The sequence below is a fragment of the Micromys minutus genome (genome assembly GCF_963924665.1).
Source record: "Micromys minutus genome assembly, chromosome: 9".
NCBI classification, from domain to species: domain Eukaryota; kingdom Metazoa; phylum Chordata; class Mammalia; order Rodentia; family Muridae; genus Micromys; species Micromys minutus.
In genome coordinates this window covers 62,624,365-62,641,072 of record NC_137978.1, presented here as the reverse complement: position 1 = coordinate 62,641,072, position 16,708 = coordinate 62,624,365, and the positions used below count along the sequence as shown (strand labels likewise).

At 51.6% G+C, this 16,708-nt stretch overlaps 1 protein-coding gene across 5 annotated transcripts in view; it reads right to left on the bottom strand.

The window, feature by feature from the left end:
* Nucleotides 1-3,026: 3,026 nt before the first annotated feature.
* The window catches only part of RERE (arginine-glutamic acid dipeptide repeats), a 312,095-nt gene continuing 298,413 nt past the window's right edge, over nt 3,027-16,708 (bottom strand). For 4 of the 5 annotated variants that reach the window (XM_080921404.1, XM_080921407.1, XM_080921405.1 and 1 more), the window contains 11 exons: nt 13,773-13,935; nt 12,897-12,989; nt 12,264-12,463; nt 11,064-11,231; nt 10,674-10,787; nt 9,090-10,444; nt 8,758-8,980; nt 7,384-8,104; nt 6,320-6,466; nt 5,648-5,828; nt 3,027-5,431 (listed from right to left, as the gene is read on the bottom strand). In XM_080921404.1, coding sequence (XP_080777530.1) covers nt 5,398-5,431; nt 5,648-5,828; nt 6,320-6,466; nt 7,384-8,104; nt 8,758-8,980; nt 9,090-10,444; nt 10,674-10,787; nt 11,064-11,231; nt 12,264-12,463; nt 12,897-12,989; nt 13,773-13,935 — 3,399 coding nt within the window. In that variant the 3' untranslated portion in view covers nt 3,027-5,397. The remainder of the gene's footprint in view (nt 5,432-5,647; nt 5,829-6,319; nt 6,467-7,383; nt 8,105-8,757; nt 8,981-9,089; nt 10,445-10,673; nt 10,788-11,063; nt 11,232-12,263; nt 12,464-12,896; nt 12,990-13,772; nt 13,936-16,708) is intronic. The other variant, XM_080921406.1, reaches the window with a different exon arrangement.

Here is a 16,708-nt window from a genome sequence, read left to right as displayed (position 1 = left end):
CTTCAGATACACAACCCCATATAAATGATGTGCATGAGGAAAGAAGTGGCTAGCTGGGTTCAGTGGGAGATCCTGCCTCAATGTCTAAAGAAAGCAGCAGAGAGAGACAGTGTACTAGTCCTTGGACTCCACTGTATCCTCCCTTCCTCCCCCAAAGCCAAACTCAACTAATCTTATTTTCTGATTCACCCCTGGGATACAAAAGAGGCCAAACTGCAGGGCAGAAGCTCCTAAAAACAGTGTGCACCAGGGCCAGAGACATGAGGACAGGCATAACGTCAGGATGGTGAATGGGAGAGACTGTGGAGGAATGTCTGCAGTGAGAACCTGCTCCAGAAAGGGGTCTGGAGTAAGGAAAAGGTCAATCCGGCCATTCACGCATATGAGCAAATCACTTCTAGGTACCAAAGGGCCCACCTACCCAGTCACTTACCCATCTATCTGTCCCATAGAACACTCACAGAGCTAGTGCCTCTGGCCTAGTAACAAGGAAAGCTGATGTGTTCAAACAGAATTGAGCTGGGAGTGGTCTACAGTGCACTTTCTGATTCAATTCATCAAAATACAAATAGCTGTGATAGCCACGTTGGGTAGAAGGGACAGTGACCCAGGGCCCAGAACTTCATCAGCCAGGATTCCAGGGCAGAAATGAGCCCATGCTGTACCTCTTCGTGGCCCAGCACCACCAGGCTCTGCTTTGTGTACCCCAGAATCCTACTCTGGCTGCCATACCCTGCAGCATGAACCCATCCACTGTATAGCTAGCTGCATGGCTTGCTTCCCTGACTCTCTTTGGAAAACAGGCACTTCCTCTGGTTTGCTCAGCTCCCAGACCCATTGATTGACACCCGAACCTCTCAAGGTTGACCAGGAAACTGAGGGTAGTAGGTGTTGTCTGGTTTGTAACCTGGTGAGCGCTCGTGCTTCCGGGGAAGAGATCTGGCTCTCGGCAGTTTACAAGCACAACTGCACATATCTTCTGACTAGTCTGGATGTTTCCAACTACACCTAGGAGGGCACTGTTGATCACTTTAAAAAATTATTTATTGTATATGAGTACTCTCTGTCGCTATCTTCAGACAGCTACTGGAAGAGGGCATCAGATCCCATTACAGATGGTTGTGAGCCACCATGTGGCTGCTGGGAATGAACTCATGACCTCTAGAAGAGCAGTCAGTGCTCTTAACCACTGAGCCATCTCTCCAGCCCTGTTGATCACTTTCGAGAAGTGGCCTTAGCTTACCCAGTGGTATCCCTGCACTCTCCTTCAGCACAGCTCATGAGAGATGCTTCTCAATAGGGAAGCTAAGCACCAAGCTATACTGATGTGGGTTGAGGTCCAGGACCTCCCACAGTATCTAGTCATTTGGTTAGTCCATGTGCAATGACCAGAATGGGGCTGCAGGGTCTCCATGCCCAGGCCAAGGATCTACTTCTCAAACAGGTGTAGCTGCAAGAAGGGCTGGCCTCAGGTCAGAGTGCGGCATCACCTCGTCCACTCAGATGTGGGCTCTCTGCCTACAACAGGCAGCAGCATACATGGCCTGACTCAGGTCCACACCCTACTTAAGTGAACACTAGTGGACACTACATCCCGCCTAAGAGTCGCATCCCATAGGAGTTCTTGAAAACCTCTGTGCTGCTCTGACCACAAGCAAAATGTAACAAGTGTCAACTGTCATAACCAGTTACTCCACAGTGAAACCAACTTCCTCTCTCTCCTCCCCACCTTATCTCCAGTGACAGCTGTCCTCACCTTCTTCTACAGGACTTTTAGCTTCACTCCATCAGAATACATGCACCCTTTCTTCCCAGTTTGCTCTTTCGTCACTGCAATTTTCATGCGGGTTGCTTCAGACAGGCTTCATTTCTATTTACGACCCAGTGGTTTCCCATGATCTATGTGATGTTATATACACGTACATCGTCCTGTTAGTAAACTGCTCAGTCACTGAGCACAGTGGCTATTGCAAATGTCATGAACACGTGTTTGTGGGTTCCACTGTCCTCTCTCTCCTTTGCTTGTATACCCAGGATTGGAGTCATGTGTCACAGAATAGCTTTGTTTTAGCCCAAGTGGCTTGCTGGCTGACACTTGGGTCCCAACATGTAAGAACCAAGATATCTGCTGCCTGGCCTCAGTCCCCAAGCTGCTTAAGGGCTGCCAATGCACACACGGAACTGCTTCCTCTCCCCCTCAAGCAGGCCAGCACCTGACCCGCGCTGTCCCTTGGCCTTCCTTCCTGGCAGGCAGCTTAGCAACCAACTCCCTGGGCTGTTCCTGCTCCACTTCTTGAAACACCATGGTTTTAATATGGAAACTTTCAGGAGAAAATGTCTCTGGTTATCAGAAGCCATGACAGGAATCCACCAGGTTCTGGTCTCTGATGGCCATGTCCACACTTACAGGAGATCCAGTGTGCAGTCTCCGGAAGAAGCCCTGGTAGCAGTGGTTCCCAACCGTCCTCAGAGACCCTTTTGTTCAGTTCCTCATGTTATGGTGACCCCCGCCCCACACACCATAGCATTTCTTTGCTACTTTGTGTAACTGTAATTTTGCTGTTACAAATCACACAGTAATTATCTGATATGCCACCCCTGTAAAAGGGTTGTTTGAAATCCAGAGGGGTTATGAACCTCTTCCCTACAGGGTCTGTGGCACCTTGAAACTGGAAAATTCTGGAAGTGGATTCAACCTCTCCTCAATAGGCAGGGGAGCCTTTCCTGCACATTCTAATAGTTGAGTGGGGGATGTGGGTGGCAACAGCTTGGTTTCAAAGAGCAAGGGGATTGGTTGGCTAAGACAGCTTCTCCTCCCAGACAGCACAGACCTGTCTCTAGAAGCTGCTCCAGGACGTTAAGCAGGCCTGGCAACAAGGAGCAGCAGGCTTTCTCCTCCGTGGCTGTCTGCAGTACCCTCTCCAGGGCCTGTCTCTAGTACCCCCACCCACACTCCCAGTGTGTCTCCAGTGCTGCCCCCACCCCCACTCCAGAATGAGACAGCGCGCTGGCAACACACAGGGTGCTGTAGTGTAGCTTGGTTTTATTTATGTTCACAAATATTTCAAAAAAATTACAAAATACTCAAATGGAGAGAACACAGAAGTCACGATTTTCTGGGTGTCTACTGTTTACACTGTGTTATCTCATGGGAAACTACTTGTATATACACTTAGCTCCGAGATCTAAAGAAATGCAGCGATCAGAATGTCCGCTCGCTCCACTGCAGTGAGACGTGAAGCTCAACCTTGACGACACTGAACAAGATACGTACAGAACACAGAAAGCAAACGTGAACTTCAAATCAAAGCAAGGAAAATCTAAAAGGAAGCCAAGAGGCCAGGCTTCAAAAGACGCCACAAAGGTCCAGGGCCTCCAAATGAACTGTAGTCAGTCATGGAGGAAATGAAGACTCTCAGCGCTTCACCTTGGGACAGGGGAGAAACCCAAAACTAACAAGGAAACACTTCCAGACAGATTTCAAGTACAGACTTTAAAGTACTTCACTCTTTCTCTTTGGAAATGGGTACTAGAGAGGAAATAAAGGCTTAACTGAATGGCAGACTCAGTTAAAAGGGGAAGAAAGTGGTGGCACGGGACAGAAAGGAGCTGCCCGTCCAGAGCCTGTGGGGCTCTTCCTCAGTCCAGAGGGCTGGAGGGCATGTCACCACCTCCAGAAGTTCATGCCAAGTTGGCCCAAAAGTTTGATGGCAAAAGGTGAATTTGAGCTTGCCTCCTATGAAGAACCAAAGTTAAGGCAGAAATGGAATGAGAAAAAAAAAAGTTAAAAAACAAAACAAAAAAGCTACAAACATTTCCAACAGACAAATGGATCCTAGTTGCCCCATGCATGGTTCAGGGAGCATGAGGCTCTGCCACACCCCAGTCAGAGCCTGCGGCAGAGTGAGTGCCAGGTGAACCACAAGCTGCTTCTCTCCACAGGGCCAGGACACACCTCTGACCCATGGGATGGTCCCTGGCTAGCTAGCTGTTTCTAAATGCAACCATTGCATTCAAGAGTGGAAATGACCCCCAAGAGTCCAAGGGAGGGGTCACAGATACCTCTTCCATCACTCTGGAAGAATTCCATCAGGGACAGTGTGGCCTGCTGGAGAGGGCTTCCCAGGGGAACCTGCTTCAACCAGGACTGCCATTCCTATTCCAGGAGGAAACGCAGGTCACCTGCACAGCCTACTTCATAGCCCTAGCACAGGCCAGACCCACCATCATAGTAACCCTGGGGTGTTCATCCCTCTAAAGCCTCTCGGTCTATGGCTGGCACGGCTTGGCGTGGTGACAAGCACATGAGCAGATGCTAACATTCCTTTGGCAAGTACATGGCATAGATCTTTCATGTGCTGGGTACTGCATCGTTTTCTTGAACTTCCTAGAATGTTTATGACAATTTATCTAGAACAATCAAACATGTGCATAAAACTCTAAGGAAACTTATCATTGGACACATATACATAAACATGCGCTTTCTATACCAGACACAGGATAGTGGGGACACCAGGGAACAGAGTCAACACTGAACCCCTATGAATAAGGAAGGAGGCTCACTCAAACATGCCTGCCACTACACATGGGAGGGACAGACAGAAGCGAAATCAAAGCAGCAAAATAAAGAGCCTTTGACATTGTCCCTGCCAACCCTTGGATGCTCACTGCTGTGACCAAACCTAGTCCCAAGCTCCTGCCTGCTTAAAACTAGAAACGCCCATCTGTTCCCTTTAATTAAAGGGATAATTATATATAACTTTTTATTAAAAAATCAACTCTGTATTCTGTCAATAGCTGGTAGGAATTCACACTTTGTGACATGGCTGGAAAAAATAGATCAGAATAATCGTCTGTGGAAAAGAAAAAAGACTTCTAAAATTATTTATTTACAGATGTAAAAAGCCATGCTGCAGAACTGTCTCAAATTATGAAGATTTCCTACAATGTATTAAAATAAAAGATTTTTTAAAAATTATAGCTCTTGGATTTCATATGCCGCCTGTCTGCAAACCCCATGGGTTCCAGAGCCCACGTGCCTCAGCGTCTGCGTGCACAGTGAAGGGTATGAGCGGATTCTAGCGCCTACTGAGAAACCAAGGAAGAGAACTAAAGCCAAGCCCCAAGATCGCAGGTACGTTTTCTGGGTGTCAGTCCAGCCCAGGACACGCCAAGTTTCTGGGGGACTGTCATGCAGGGAGACCCAAACCGGTCTCAGGAAATCCTCTCAACAAACAAACACTACTATGCAGATGTGTTTTTAGTTGTGGGTTTTAAATATATAGAGAAATCTTTAGACGATATTCTTCTTTGCTCTTGCAGCGCCTACTAGATGTAAAGTCCTGTTTCTGCCCCTAGAACTGGGGTTTCCACAGCCAGCTTTAACAAATAAATAACTTATAACTGCTTGTCACCTTCTTTCTTCAGTCGGCTGGTGAGAAAGGAGAAAACAAAAGAATGGACATCAGCATGTGCTAAGTGACACAGGAGCGATCCTGACAGCAGGACATCAATCAGGTGATGCAGGAGAGGACCCTGCAGCTACAGGCACAGGCTGGCCAATCTGTTTGCTTCTGGGTTCCACCCCACCCAGCAGTCCCTCATATAGCCAAGTCATGCTCACACGCACCCCTCCCTCTCATCTCACCTGTAATAATCCTCCTGACTTGGTAGGTGGCCACCATGCATGTGTGGATGTCCATGCAGCCACTGCTGCTCCATGGCTAGTCTCTGCAGCTCAGCTGACTGGGCATGCATGGCTTGAAGCTGGTGGGCTGCTGACATGGGGGGTGGAATAGCCCCAGGCAGGTCTCGGGGATAGGGGGTGCCTGCCAAGCGCAAAACAGGCTCTGCTACAAAAACAAGTCAAGGGAGTAGCCATGACCAGAGCAACCAAGACAGACCAGGAAGGAGGGGAGAGAGCCTGCTCAGCGGAGCACTCACCTAGCAAAGGAAGCTGAGCCAGCCTTTTCCACGCTCTACAGAGCTTCCCCACAAGTGGGGCTGCTCAGCAGAGCCCCCTAAGGCTGGAAGGAGCTCATACCAGTGGCTCCTGGAGCTCATGCCCAGACCTTGCCTGCCCTCTTCTCCTCCCTATACCTCAACCTGTCAGGTACCCGTTGTCCTCTGTGGCCCAGGCAGACCTGGCTCTTGCCAGGCTATTTTGCTGTGCATTTATGGCCTTTGTACTTCAAACCCTGCCCAGCAGTCTACCTGCCTGGTCCCCACCTATGTGCAGTTGGTAAAATGAAGAACTGCTGATCTGACTCAACCCCAGCTTCCATTTGGAACCCCATGCCCTCCTCTAGTGATTTCTTACCAAAAACTGGGTGGCGCAGCATCTCGTGCTCATGGGGAGGCTGTCCAAGTAGAGGATTGGGGAGGGTGCCCGGAGGGTAGGGGAAGCGAGCTAAATGAGGGCCAGCAGTCAAGGGGTCAACCAGGGGGTGAACTGGACCTGCTGAACCTAAAAAAAAAAAAAGACGCAGGTCCAGATGCAGCAGGTCCATGACTCTGGCACTCTTCCCTTTCTGCATACCCTGTGACTTCCCTTTCACCTAAGCTGCCTCTTGCTCATGAGGATGGCAAGTGCCACCTGGCTGCAAAGAGTCCTGACCTCCTGTTGGGGAGCACAACAGTAAGACAGAGAACGGTACTGAGCTCAGCCCTGACCAGCCATTTCTGGCCACCACGTCTAAGACTATTGAGCACTGTGCTCTCTGAGAACTCAGCACAGGTGGGCGCAGCCAATGCAGTTTCTCCTCTTCCTCAGAACAGTTTCATAATCTACCCAGTGTATTCACCCTGGGTAGTCCTGTCCTGGGTCCCTGATGAGGTAACACCGTACCTCAGGCCCTCCATGGGCCTCTCCAGCAGTTCACACTGGCTTCTCTCACCCCTTGGGGACCTGTTGTAGGAGCCCTCTGATCTGAACGCAGCCCCACTTTTTGGACTCACAGTCAGCCTCCCTCATAACCAATCCCATTAAGCTCTGAAGGGAATGGTACCCACTGTGCCCGCCTCTGCCACAGACCAGTATTCCCACAGCTGCCCAGAGAATGAACTTCAGGAACTGTGCTCTGCCGGGCCATTAGTTCAAAGCCAGCACAAGTCCTGCCCTCCACCCCTCCCCATCCCATTGTGGGAAAAGAGGCATTTTCTTTGGGTAGCCCAGTGCTTATACCCAGACCTGGCTCTGAAGGTCAGGAGAGCCCTGATCTGCTGTCTTCTACCCACAACACAGGGCTAGGCTTCCCTAGAGGTTTCTTTGGTCGAGCAGACTCAGGGATAGCAGCTTCCTGAGACTCACTGCTCAGGAAAGCCTTTCAGTGGGCATCTTGAACAGAACCTGTCTCCAGCCTTGTTCCTGAACTGGGTACACACCTTGGTGGAGAGGATCCTGCTGGTGAAGGTGGAGGTGGGAGTGAATGTGTGAATGCTGGTGATGGTGTGGAGTAACGTTGAACATCTGCAGTCGTGCCAGGGGGTCGCTGGTGAGTGACGCCATGCGCTCGGCATGGATGCGCTCGGCTGCCAGTCTGTCTGGGTAACTCATCTCAGGCCGCAGCTGAGGACCTGCTAGTGCCAGTCTCTCCCTCTCCAAAGGGTTGAGGCCCGGGTGGAAAGAGGCAAAGGGGTGGGGGCCAGCTGCAGGAGGGATGGTGAGGGCGCTGTGCCGGGCAAAATGCTCCATGGGGTTGGTGGCTGGGTGCAGGGGGTCCAGCTCTGGGGGCTTCACCTCAAAGCCTGGTTTCATCCTCTCCCGCAATTCCCGCTCCCGGATCTCGCGCTCTCTGATCTCACGTTCTCGGAGCTCCCGCTCCCGGATGGTGGGGTCAACATTGTACAGGCCAGGCATGTGGTAGGCCAGCAAGGGGTCAGTGGGATTAAGGGGCATGTAGAAGGGGTGGTTGCGGTTGGTGGGAGACATGACATGGGGCCGAGCATATTCACTCAGTGTCCGGAGGGCAGGTGTGTCAGGCCCAATATATGGGGGCACAGCAGCAATTGTGGTTGGTGGTGGTTCGAAGGAGGGTCGCATGTGACCTGGACCACTGAGCTGAGGGTCACTAAGACGGCCTTCATGTGTTGAGCTAGATGCCTTCTGCCGAAGAAAAGAGGGAGTGAGAATGGGTACCAAGCCACTTGGGGTCTAAGACTGGTGCTCACTTCAAAGGTAGACCCTTTTCCTGTTCAGTGTCAGCCCAATTTAGTCCCTTTACCCCAACATAGTGACATGGGACCTTTGCCAGGTCTAGGCACAAAGATAGCCCAGACTCCACTACAACACTCTGATCTGTGCCTGCCTGCCTGCAGTTCTCTTGTACCTGGGGTGCGTGCACGTTTGCACTTGTGAAAAGTTACAGCTGTGCATCTCTACACTGGGGAGCCCAGCGTACTAGAAAACCTACTATGATCAAGTTTCAAATGCTGCCACTTCTAGATTTGAAATCCCTCATCAAGCAGGTACCCAGCCCACAAATGGGCCTCACAGGATGCCCCTGTGTATCCCCTCACTCCCATGTGTAGGAATCACTCCTTCTTGTCTCTCTTGACACCTTGGGATTCAGGAGGAGGCACAAATCTATAGGCTGCAAGGAGAGGACAGGCCCATCGATGGAGTCAGAGTCCCGGCTGCTGGGCAATGGCTTACAGTGTCAGAAAGCCTAGAGAACAGCCACCAGCCTGGGACCGATGCCACCAGCACCCCTGGCTGAGGACACTGCTTCCCCGCTTGTCATGCCCCTCAGGACTCACAGCAGCGCGCTCTGCCTCCCGTTCCCGCTCTCTCTCCCGTTCTCGCTCTTTTTCCTTCTCTTTCTCTCGCTCCCGTTCCTCTCGGGCTTTCTGTTCAGCCTCCCGCTTGGCCTTCTCAATGGCCTCCTCCCTCTTCTTGGCTAGTTTGGATCCAGCCAGAGGCATGAAGTACAGGTCTGTCCGAGCACACGAGTTGTAGCCCCGGTCCAGGTGTTTGTAGAACCTAGAGAGGTGGCAGCTCTGGTTGGGGCTCCTGCTGAGGGTTGCACCCTTCCTTGTCTCCACCAAGTCCACCCATGCCCAGCTGGGCCCACGTTCCTCAGAACCAGTACCTGGCAGACTGGCTAGCATGGCTGGGGGTGTCCACTACAGTGGGCTCAGGGGATGGGCTCCTGGGGGGTGGAGGAGGGCTCTCTGGCTCCTCAGCTTCATCCAGAGCCTCCTCCTTGATCTGTACAGCAGGGAGTGGGCAGGATGGCACCCCTGGAACACTGCCTCCAGAAGACACAGCAGCTGAGCAGGGTGGCTGTGATGAGGAGCTGGGCCCCGCAGGAGGGGTAGAGGTGGGGGGGCAGGAGGGCGGGGTGATGGGAGAGGGTCCTCCAGGTACGAAAGGGTGCTGGGGGAATGGGGATTGGGAGGGCACCTGGTGGAGGCCAGTAGTAGGGTGGGAGGCAGCAGGGGGTGGTAGGTTCTGGCTCTGAGTCAGCCCAGGGGGCTGGGCAGGTGAAGAGGGCAAGGGTTGGCTCTGAGGCATAAGCTGTAAGGGTGGAGGGTGGGCTGACGGGGGATGGTGTGTGGACAGTGAGCTGAGGGGCTTCAGGGCTGGTGGGGGTGGCAGATTGGCATTCATAGAGAAGGGGGAGGGGCCCGAGAGGTGAGGTGGATGTTTGTGGGCCTGTGGTGCTGGAAGCTGGGGAATTGGTGTGGTGGGTGGAGGTTTGATGTGAGGCATGGCTAAAGGGGCAGGAGGCAAGGGCTGTTCCCTTGGGGGCTGCTGGGGCTGCAGTGCTGACTGAGATGCTGGAAGCTGTATGGTGCTGTGAGGATGAGCTGCTGCTGGGGAGGTGCCCAGAGGGCCCTGACCTGGAGAGGGCTGGGGAGGAAGTCCAAAGGGCTGAGGCGGCCCTGGGTGCTGTAATAGGGGCCCAGTCTGTAGGCTGTGAGGGCCAGGTGGGCCCTGACCATGCAAGGAGGGCTGAGGATGAGGTTGTGCAGAGTTCTGGCTAGGCGGTGCAGTCATAGGCTGCAGTGGAGGATGAGGTGAGGGCAGCCGAGGGGGATGCAGGGTAGGTGTCTGCTGGATGTGGGTGTGGGCTGCAGGTGCCACTGTAGACTGAGTCTGGTTAGGGGGCTGTGAGGTTGCAGGGGAGCCCTGTGGAGGGACTGCAGCAGCAGAGGGCGTGGGCCCTGGGGTGGGAAGCTGAGGTGTCCCTGGAGGGGCTGTGGAGGCTGTGGAGGCAGCCCCACTGGGAGCTTGCAAGGCTGGGGGCTGGGCCTGCAACATCTGCTGCTGTGCTGATGAGTCCGAGTCACTCTCATTATCCTGAGGGCTGGGGATACTGGGAGACGTGCTCCGATTATCCTGGTCGATGTCTTTCGGATCACTGCTGCCCTCATCATTGACACTGCGACTGTCCGAACTCTCCCCCTCACCTTCAGAGGGAGAGTTGGGGCGGCTGATCTCCTAAAGGCAGAGAAGCAAGAGATGAGACCATTTAGAAAGTGGAGCTTTCCACCACTGCTAGTGTGGACACGGCCAAGGTCTGTGCAGAGCAGCAGGGAGTTCAGCTCTTGCCTGGACAAAGCAGGATCCAAAACTCTTTCTTTCCTGGAAGTTAGGTACTGCCTTCCCCCGGAGGACCTAAGCTTGTGTGTGGTGCTGGTGGGGGTGCAGGGCGTCACAGAAGCCTCACCTGGGTCTTCGTCTTTTTGGAGGTGGTCCTATCAGTGTCTTCTGTGTCAGAGGCCACCTTCTCCCGCTGGCGCTTGGTGTTCTTCAGAGGGGATGCAGCCTCTTCCTTCACCTTCTGCAGTGGAAGCAGAAGGGATGAGTTTGTGGACACTGCTCCTCATTCTGAAGCAAGAATGTTCTCCAAAGGACCACAAGGGGCCCAAAGGAGCAGCTAGCTAGAAATGAGAACCCTCGGCCCTAGGAGCCTTTCCAAACACCCCATTCTGTGTTTCTGGGACCTTGGCAAACTTGTGGCAGGAGACCCCATCTGCAGCTCCTAAGCCAGGGAAACGTCAAGGCCCAGATGAGAGTGAGGGACCAGGAAGCTTCCATTGTACCCTCAGCCCCTGACCTTGGCCGACTTCTTCACTGCCTCCGCTTTACTGTCATTGCTGGAAGTGCTAGCAGCACTGGGGGAGTTCCGGCCACTCGATCGGATGTCTTCATTGATGGGTGAGGCACGACCATCAGGACTGCTGGGCTGCTTCTTCCGACCACTGCGTAGTGTAGACATCTGCCCCTCCAAAACCGAAGAAAAGTGACAATGGACTCCTAGGCCTCACAGATGCCCACCTAAGTCTAGCCATTGGCAAGGTGGGATAAACAGTGTGTTCATAAATTCACTCAAACCCAGAAACACATCCTGAGGGAAGACCTCGGAAATAAGCAGGGCTCTGAAGGGTAAGAAGAAGTTGGTTGATTGTCCTTGCTCACCAAACCACACCACAGAACATTTGTGGAATTAATCAAACAGGGCGGGAAGTCACCCAAGGAGACAAGGCTGTTGGCAGTTTAACTCTCACATATGCCTAACTTGCAACACACTTCTGTAAAGCCGCAGGGCTTGGCTGAGGTCAGGACACAGGAGGGTGGACCATTCCCTCAGAGGTCAGTGCTAGAGGAAAAGATCCCTCAGTGTTCACTGCCTCAAGCATCAAAGACCCTCCCATGGTCCGAGACATACACGACTTCAGTTAAACAAAGCGATGTCCACTGCTGTGTTCCCTCACCCCATAAATAGGGTTTCTCTGTGTACCCCTGGCTGTCCTGGACCTCACTCTATAGACCAGGCTGGCCTCAAACTCAAGAGACTGGCCTGTCTCTGCCTCCTGAATGCTGGGATTAAAGGTGTGTGTCACCAAATGTAGCCAGACTAGCTTCGAATTTATGGCAATCATTCTGCCACAGCTTCCCAAGTGCTAGGATTATAGACTTGAGCCGCCATGTCTAGGTGGACAAATCTTCACTAGAGAACCTATGTAAAAATGTGGACTCAAATGTTGGAAAAAACAACCTGCAAAGTTAGTTAGAGATGTGCCCATTGGAGGCAAGTGGCCTACATGCCAGAGACAGAGTTCTGAGAGACTGGAGGAGCTGGCACTGGGTTAAAACACCAATGAGCTTTCCCAACACCAAGTTCCCGGAACACTCCATGGCCCCAAGTCCACAGGCAAGGCTATTGCCTTCAGGGAGAGCAGTATCAGAAGAGCCTGTGTATGCTTCTGCCTAAACCAACTCTTACTTGAGCTCTCAGCCCCAGCCCCCAGCTCACCGAGCCCCGACTCCGCCGCGTCCTCATGCTATGCTTCCCACTGAGCCCATCGTCCTCCTCCTTGACAGGCTTGAACATGAAGGGTGGGGGATCCACGGGCTTCTCGATGGGTGGCAGCTCACCGTACTTCTTGAAGTGGATACGGCAGTCTGTGCACAGCAGGATGTTTTCTCGGCCCCCGTGGTGCCAGTCTTTGGAGGCTACATGAGAGTGGGCAATGTTGGAAACCATCTCTGTCTCTGGAGATATCTCAACAGAGGGGCCCTTCTGTGGGCTTCACCGGATCCTGAGTCACAAGAGTGACTCAAAGTATGAGCTTGGATAGATTTTCCCTAGATAACCCAAAGCTGATGAAATTCCACCGGCAGTCCCAGGTAGCCACTCCTTTAAGATGATAACCCTGCCCAGGAACAACCCCCCGCCCCCACCTTGTATAAGTCCCTCCTACCCAGTAAGTTAGGGTAGTTCTGACTGCTCACCGGGAAGCAAGTCAGAAGAAAGGTTCAAGTTTCTCAAGCACAACCCAAGCATCAAGTCACTGCTTGCTGCTTTTCCATCCAGCACATGAAACATTCTCAGTTTGGCAGCCCAAAGCCTGGCCTGACCCAGGAATGAGCACCTGAGGCCACTTACTGGTGGTGAAGCAGTGACGGCAGGCGTACCCCTTCAGCTCCTGCTCACTGTCCTCGCTGTCAAAGTCATCCTCACTAGCTGAACTCAGGTCCACTGCACAAGAAGGGCAAAAGTGGAAACAGAAGAGATGCCATCACGTTCAGCTGGAATGCGGCCAGCAGTAAAATAACCACACAGACTGAGATAAGCATTGGTCCCAAAGGCTCATTTTATTTCCTCAGGAGTTGTCACCCGAGCAAAGAGCTTGTATGTGTAAGGGGTAAGTACTCAAGGTCCTGCCCTGCTAGATTTTGGGAGGCTGATGCCACACCAGAGTCCTGTGGAGGTCAGCAGGTGAATCTGGTGGATCTGAAATGGTAGCAGTGTACCCATAATGCCGCTTGTCCTAGTGCCTCTGAGCAGCCTGGAATTCTGTCCTATTGAACCTAGATGGCTTCTGGCCCTCACAAAGCAGAACACAGGCACTGGAGCCTCAGCGCAGTGCTCTGGCTGGGGCACAACTGCAAAGCACTACTGTTTCATTCTAGTTCACAGGACCCACGGGGCCACCCTGTTTTATTAGAGTGAATGTCACCCTGGGACTAGGAAGCTAAGCTTGGTAAAGCAGACAAAAGAAGAAAGCAGAACCTTAGGTCAAGCTTAAATTTTACAAAATGTAAAAGAATAGTGAGTTTATTAGAAATACTTAAATGTAAGAATAATTTTTAAATTCTCCCATAATTGTCAGCATTAATGTACAGACATGGACACACTAACACACAAACCATACCACACAAATCCCTGGCTCACCAGTTCTGCAGGCTCAGAGCTGGACACGCATGTCTGCACATGAGCAGTCTTTTGCTACCCTTGGCCACGCCAAGAGACCCCACTTACAGAATTCACTGGAAGGTGGTCTGGAGGGCGTGTTGACAGGGGTAGACGCTGTGCGAGTCTTAATTCTTCTGAACACGGCCTGCCTGCGGTGCCGGCGGTGGGCACGGGAGCTGGCTGCCTCCGGCGTTTTCTTCCAGTAGTAATAGAAGGTAATCAGTTCCCCCTGTAGAAGGGCAGCTGTCAGCGTGCACCCACACAGCCCCCCCGTCATCACACCCACCCGCACCTGCTGCTGGGCAGGAGGCAGCAGTGTCCTAGAGTAAGGTTGGAGAGTCCCGTCCTGCAGCCCAGCAGAGTATGACCTCTATACACCAAGAACCCAGACTACACAAGAGACAAAAAGGAAATAGGTTTCCTACTTTCAGGGAGCCACAGTTGTAAGTAAGTGTGCAAGATGAGTGTGACCTGAGCATATGGATGCATCTGCACAGCACCCAGTGGAATAACAAGTATGTGAGGGAGTGTTCATTACCTCAGAGACAGCTACCAAACAGACCACAGGTAGGCTGTTGGGAGCCAGGGCCAGGAGACAAAGTGCTTTCGTCTAACTCCCTTGATCCTTTCAATGGGCACACTTGCACAAACTAGCAAAAAATCCCTAGGGCCTAGCAAAAGAAGACAGAGGGCCTGATACCCTTCACATGCTAAGTCTTCCTGAAAAATGCAGTGTAAAGGCACGGGAGCACCATGGCAGCCATATGCTGAGCTGCACGGTTACCTGTCTCCCACACAAAGGCTGCTTTCACCTAGCAGAGGCTGGAGAATGGCAAACTTTAAAATAAAGCTTTAAGTTTATTAAGTATACAAAATAATGGATTAAAAAATTTTTTCAATAAAGTGCTATTTCCTAGAAAAACCCCGAGAGAAAGTCTCTGCCTTAGTCTTAAATGGATCAGCACTGCAGGAGCAGGGTGCTCGCTGGTCCTGGAGCCCTGCTTCGTCTTTTCCTCTAATACTAGTACTTGCCGTCTTATGAATGAGGTGACCAGGAAAGGAAGAGGCAAAACTGTTTTCATGGAAGCCAGGTTCTAAGAGCCAGGGTGATTAGTAGGAAAACCAGGCAGGAGTGCCTGGAGAGCATGTACAAACTCCTGTGACTGACAGGACCAGTCACAGCAGGATTCATCCCAGCACTGCCAGTGGCTGTGTCTGTTCCTCTGTGCGAAAGATAGCATAATATTGGGTGTCATCGTCAGGTCTATGTTCACGCATGTCAGTGAGGACAAACAGGATCTTCTCAATGGAATGGAACTTCTCAGGCAGGCTAGGCTGGCTGGCTAGCCCTAGGGATCTGTCTCTGCCCCCCAGCACTAGGGTCACAAGCATGCATTGCACATGGCTTTTTCACATGGCATCTGGGGAGCAGACTCGGTTTCTTGTGTTTGCATGGCAATACTCCAGGTGTCAGTAATTGTTGTTGTTTTTTTTTTTTTTGAGACAGGGTCCGACTGTGTAGCCCAGAATGACCTTGAACTCATGATCAATCCCCTTGCTTCCAATACCATAGTTACACGAATATAGAAGTAGGCTGCCATGCCTGTCACCACATTCTTCCTAGAGGTCTAGGGAGCAGGACCTGACTGACCTCCCGTCTCTTGGAGCTGTGGATACGCTTCAACCTTCTTAACTGTTCAATACTAACAAAATGCCACTTACTACTAATGCTGCACAAATGAAACACTGTCTCAGGCTGGGGAAGTCAGGGAGCTTCCACCGAAACCTAGAACACTCATGCCCGGATATGTGTGCGCCCCAGCTCAGTCCCACCTAGTACTAACTAAGCAGTAAGGGAGACCCAGGGAAACTCAGTCTCTTTTTGACTATCTCTATCATGTGCTGTTGTTCAAATGGCTGCTGGCCCAGTGGTAACTGATCCTGAGCCTGAGGTTATGACACTCCTGCCACTTTACTTCCCACTATCATGGCTGGGGAACAGTTTCCACACTGAAACTGGGCACACACACCTACTAGTGGATTTCAAAATCTCTGACTTAGTTTGTCCTATGGGTCACAACCATCCTTCAAACACTTCCTCAGTGGCATGCTTCATCAGTGCAAAAGGCAACTCTGTCCAATAAACCAGTCTATTCTGAAGCTGGAGAGAAGCAAAAACCAAAAGCAGGCCACTGCTATCTTCAGACACACCAGAAGAGGGCATTAGATCCCATTACAGATGGTTGTGAGCCACTACGTGGTTGCTGGAAATTGAATGGACCTCTGGAAGAGCAATCAAAAACATTTCTAGGCAGCATTTGTGTGAGCCTGATATTGCCTCACACAGTAATAATTGAGAACTTTTTTGTTTGTTTTTCCGAGACAGGGTTTCTTTTGTATATCCCTGGCTCTCCTGGAATTCGCTCTGTAGACCAGTCTAGCTTTGAACAATAGAGATCTACTTCTCTATGCCTCCCATGGCAACCCTGCCCTCCTTCTTGAACATGAATGCTTGGAAGAGTCTGGAATGGTTTTAGAAGACAGCACAGAAGCTGGCTCAGCAGTTAAGACCACAGACTGTTCTTCCTAGAGGACCTGGGTTCAGTTCCCAGCACCCACACGGCAGCTCACAACTGTCTGAAACTCCAAGATCTGACACCCTCATACAGACATATATGCAGGCAAAACACCAATACACATAAAATAAGTTAAAAAATAAAAGACAGTACACCTAGATTAGAAAAGGAGACATCAGAGATCAGTGCAGGTAAGAAACCAGCCCAATGCTAGACCTTCAGCAAACAGTAAAAGCCTCCAGAAGCCATGCTGATCCACTCCACCTGACTCCTGCACCTGTTCTCAGTTAACACCCGAGACCTCAGGGTAAAGGTGGAGACCTCAGGGTAAAGGTGACAGCGCAGGCCACAGCAAGCTTTGTCAACAAGTAACAACAGCTGTAACAGAAGAATAAAGCGCCCAGAGCAGAGTAAACCTGAGCACCA